Consider the following 4,959-nt stretch of genomic DNA (forward strand, 5'->3'; position numbering starts at 1 on the left):
CACACAATGGTAATTGCGCAACGAGTGCGTGGTTTATTGTTCCCCACCCACTGCAAAGTGGTCAGCCATAACTCTTCATCGTCATCAGCGACATGCAACATCAACAAACAGGACATAATACCTTGCAGATGTGCAGCGGGTATGTCGCTTATCCGCAGAAAGACGAATAATGGCGTAGTGGGTGCTGTCCTACTTCACAAAAATTATGATTTAGCCGATACTTTGCAGAAAGCAAGAATTTCAAACACAGTTGGCCTTGCCACAACACGAAGCTACGCTCAGAATTCGAATTAGCAGCTTCGCAATCGTCCGTGAATTTTTCCTTTCTTTTCAATGTGCCTTGAAGATGCGGCGTAAAATATTTACAAAAAAAGACGTAGATCAACCGCACCACTTTGTTACCTCAACTTGATGCCGGTTGTGCACGTACGTGCCTGACGTCGGTGCTGCAATAGCTTACAAATAATTAAGTATTACTATTATGACGGCAATAACTCGTACTATTATGAGAGTAATATGTAAAGTTTTGTGTCGAAATATTTTGTACGTAATGCTTAATTTCATACGGGGCTGAACAGTCACACACCGTTGTGAAGAATCACAACGCCGGCGGTGATGGGACCCAGCGTCCTTGGCCGAAGAAGCGGCCAGCAAGAGACGGCGACGGATGGATCCAGAATATGCGCAAAGCTTGCCACTCTCAATGTGTGGAAATCGCTGTCCCTGAGCCACAGTACAAGACACTGTGGCGGTTGCTATGACGACGGCTCGGCGGCACCTTGGTTATTTTTACCAATGGCTCAGCAAATGTTTTTTTTTTTTTGTTAACACACGTTTTACTACAAGCTTTAACAGCTTCACACTTACAATACTCTATCGAATACATGACAATGGTAAACGAGCAAGGGCTCAGACTACGAGATGGAATTTGTGACAGAGATAATAACCCACGCGTTGATGAACATCTAGAGATTAAGCTATATAAAGAATCAATTTCGAAAACCGGCTTGGAACTAAGAATAGGAACAAATAAGAATAAACTAGCATACTAATTTTCTTTGTTTCACCTAATGTAATCGAATACAGTGCAGCAGACATCCGTGTGAACATAACCCAATGACTCGGAAAACTAATGCGTAAAAAGAAGAAAATAGGGCAAACGTTGCGCCTTTGCGTGTTATTAAAGTACGTGCAGCTTGGTTCTCTGTGTCATGCCAGCAGTGTTCTTGAATGAACCTCATGTATCCCTATGACAAGTCGCAAAACAGCCGTTCTGAAGAAGTTGAAGAAGAAGACGTTGCAGTACTCGAACGCTGGTATGGGCTACTGCTGCATAGAATTCAAGCTTGCGACGTTTCTGCTCACAGCTGGTAAGGTTACGGTACGCACAAGATTTGTGGTTCGTTTTATGTAAGTCATGAACTAGTTGGAAAGAGGCGTGCTTACATTGCGATGAGTAAGGAACATCTTCATCGTGGACTGGTTGCCGCGCAATAATTAACCGGATGAATGACGAATGTTACCCAAGATTGTCACGGACCTTGCCGTGCTAAAGGAGGGGTGACCATGTTTATAATACTCGAAACGCTGTGAAACGTTCTCGGACTAGGTATGGAAAGCAAATGCTCAGTTTACGTTTGCCTTCCTCGCTAAGTTAACATCTGACGGAAAAAAGGAAAATATATGGATGTAACTGCGGCAACCTCAAGTGAACTGCGTGGAATGCTTCTACGAATGTGCTTCCCCCTCTTGCGTTGTGCAGGAGGACGTAGGCAGAAAACGCGTTGACTGTTTTCCTTTTTTATGTTTCATATACATATGTATGAACACTGTATACGTGCAGTTGTTCCATTATTTTGTTTGATAATTGTGTATTCGAAATTTAAGCGTCTTTTTATTTGTTCTGTTCTCTTTGCGTATATTTTTCTAGTATATCTTGCTGTTTAGAGAAGCTTATACATATGTGTCATGGCAGAGTCTGCAGAACCTGTTAGAAGGTACCTCCGAATTACCACGGGATTGATTTTTGTTTGTACATATGACGTCCGTATACCGACGTTAAATAAGTTCAACGCAATAGATGAACCCTCTCCTTGGTCCAGTGTTCCTGGTCGACGGTCGCGATCTGGAAAGCCTGGAGCAAGAAATCGCGGCCCTGCGTCCTGGCCTTATCCTGTGCAGCAGCGGCGGCAGCTCCATGGGACCCGCGCAGATGTTGCGTGCGGAGGCCGACAGAGACGTGCAGGTTTGTCCTGGTCGTCTTTTATAGCATATATATGCTCAAATGTCACACGGTCCATAATGCATTCACCTAAGACGACTCGTGGGCGAAGGCCGTCTTCTTGTCCTTCTTTCCTTTATCCGTCGGTTATATCGATCTCGCCGCGTCCTTCCGAACGTTTTCTCCACCTAACGTAGTGCACGCACTGCCTCCGGGATCGGTCCACCTTTGACGAAACGACCATGTCATGATGATGTCATCATGTGACGTCATGTGACACATAGAGCTTGGAGTGCTCAACGGAGTGAAATGACTTGCTGTAACCGAATGAACAGAAATGCAAAGGCTTTTCAGATTCGTTACAAATTTCCATCACCCATCTCATATCCGCAATGTGGTCTCTCTACGGGTAATTTTTGAAAAGGGACTTGCTCGGTCGCCACCTTTCTGCATGCATATAAGGTTCTACTCATATTTTAGTTGGTGCAGCGTGGACGAGGACAAAAATTACGACGACAGTAAACTAGTCGTCGTAGTTAATACATCGAGTAGTTAATAGAACAGAACAGGTTCTAGCCTTAATAAATAGAGGAGTAGTTTACTAATACGAGATAGCACGGAGATAGTTCTATGTTTGGGGTGTTCTTTCGCCTGGCCTCGCCGATCTGGGACTGAATTCACAAAGCCATTCGTTATCCCGGCCGCGGCGGCCACATTTTCGATGGAGGCGAGAATAGTTGAGGCTCGTGTACTTAGATTTAGGTGCAGGTTAAAGAGCCCCATATAGTCGAAATTGCCGGAGTCCTACACTACGGTTACCCTCAAAATCATGACAAGGTTTCGGGACGTTAAACCCCAACAATCAAGATATTAAAGCCATTCGTTAGCAAACGTGCTTTGCCATTGGTCGCCGCGGCCTTCGTCGAGGATACGCCGAGCACTAAGAGTGGCTTCAAGTTTTTTTTTTCCTCACGAACAATGCTACCGTAAGAGCAGTGCCAAGACTCGCTCTTTATGCGCGCAGGTGTGCTGCCTGCGCGAAGACCTCTTGGAACGCGTGGATGAAGTTGTGGTCCCGTCCTCTAACGGCACTTCAGCCTCTCTCACCAGGGCGGCGCTGTTCGACAATATGGCCGCTCAGCCCGACGGACGCTACGCCTGTGTCGCCATGCAACGAAACCGCACGGCGGCCTCGGACGCGGCCCATTCGGACGGCATAAGTGACGGAGTGACCATTGTGGGAAGTTAGTGAGCGAGATAGATAGATAGATAGATAGATAGATAGATAGATAGATAGATAGATAGATAGATAGATAGATAGATAGATAGATAGATAGATAGATAGATAGATAGATAGATAGATAGATAGATAGATAGATAGATAGATAGATAGATAGATAGATAGATAGATAGATAGATAGATAGATAGATAGATAGATAGATAGATAGATAGATAGATAGATAGATAGATAGATAGATAGATAGATAGATATACTCTCGGTATTCACGCTGATGTACCTTTCAAGAGACCGACAACTGTCCTGAACGTGCGATTAGATACTGGTGGAAATGAAAAGACCGTGAATTATACACTCTAAACGTGGTAACCGATAAATATGATTTTGTGCACCTATAAAGTAAGGGTTACATTAGCTTTGAGTGCATAAATTTAAACTTCGTAACCCTTGTTATCGGCGCACAATATCACACTTATCGGTTACCACGTTAAGAGTGTAGAGACAGATTCAAGCATCCTTTTCGCGATTTGTGTAGCATTATATTTTTAAGTTGCGTTTTAAGGTAACAAAAAAAAGCCCTATATTGCATAGCCTAGCGGAAGGACCTTGATGCTGCACAATGTAGTCGTTCCATTTGCGGCGCGTAATCTGATGCTTTTATGTGTATCATAACTAGTGCTCTAGAGTATGTATGTTTTTATCCATTCCTGCTCTATTCTGTGCTGCTTACGAAGTAAGTGGAGCTTACGCTAAGAAGCGGCGCTGTCTTCGCGGCAATTAGTCGTACATGTGGAGCCGCGGCGCATGCGCAGCAAATCGCAACGCACAAGCAAGAGCTGCTGTCACGCACACCTCCCACTTTTTGGAGAATGTGTCATGTGTGCGACTTCACAGTTGCCGCAGATCGAAAAATTCTGATTGTAAATGTTTTACCATATGTGCACACCCTGACCTCTAAGCTTTCAGTTGGATTTAGGAAAACAGGTACCATAAAAGTTGGTTGTCCGCGTAGGTCAGGAAACCCACTCATGAGTAGACTCACTCGGAGTCAGACTCATTCAAACTCACGGCCTGATGTGAGTTTGAGCGAGCCCGGGCGAGTAATATTTTTGATTAGTTTGAGCCCGAGTGAGCCCAGTTGAGAGAAATGTTAGTAAGTCTGCGGCCGAGTGAGTTTGGTTGTGGAAAATTGTGATGTATTTGATGAATACATCTCATTGTGATGAGATGTATTTCTTGAATGAGTCTGAGTGAGCGCCATTTTTCTTTTCATCGTTCTTTTTTTTAGGGGGGGGTAGGGAGGCGAGCATGGTTGTCGGTCGCTTTAAACTCGACCTGGCGCTGGTATATTCCGATGGACAATTACTTCTCGTACTCCTTGTATTCCAGCTGTCCTTCCTGCCTGTCCGGATGGCTGGCGTTGCAATTCCGCCGTTGCCAGCGACAAGTGCACTTCGGTGTGTCGCTGTCCGTTTGGAATGCACGCCACGGAAGGCATAT

General features: G+C 44.8%; 1 protein-coding gene across 1 annotated transcript; it reads left to right on the forward strand.

Moving 5' to 3' along the window:
* The first annotated feature begins 1,249 nt into the window (after positions 1–1,249).
* On the forward strand, positions 1,250–3,540 carry LOC125759911 (uncharacterized). Its single transcript, XM_049419380.1, has 3 exons — positions 1,250–1,370; positions 2,103–2,245; positions 3,246–3,540. The coding sequence occupies exons 1-3, from the start codon at positions 1,250–1,252 to the stop codon at positions 3,468–3,470; spliced, it is 489 nt and encodes a 162-aa protein (XP_049275337.1). The 3' UTR covers positions 3,471–3,540.
* The last annotated feature ends 1,419 nt before the right edge of the window (positions 3,541–4,959 follow it).

Source organism: Rhipicephalus sanguineus, chromosome 9, assembly GCF_013339695.2.
Source record: "Rhipicephalus sanguineus isolate Rsan-2018 chromosome 9, BIME_Rsan_1.4, whole genome shotgun sequence".
Taxonomy (NCBI): domain Eukaryota; kingdom Metazoa; phylum Arthropoda; class Arachnida; order Ixodida; family Ixodidae; genus Rhipicephalus; species Rhipicephalus sanguineus.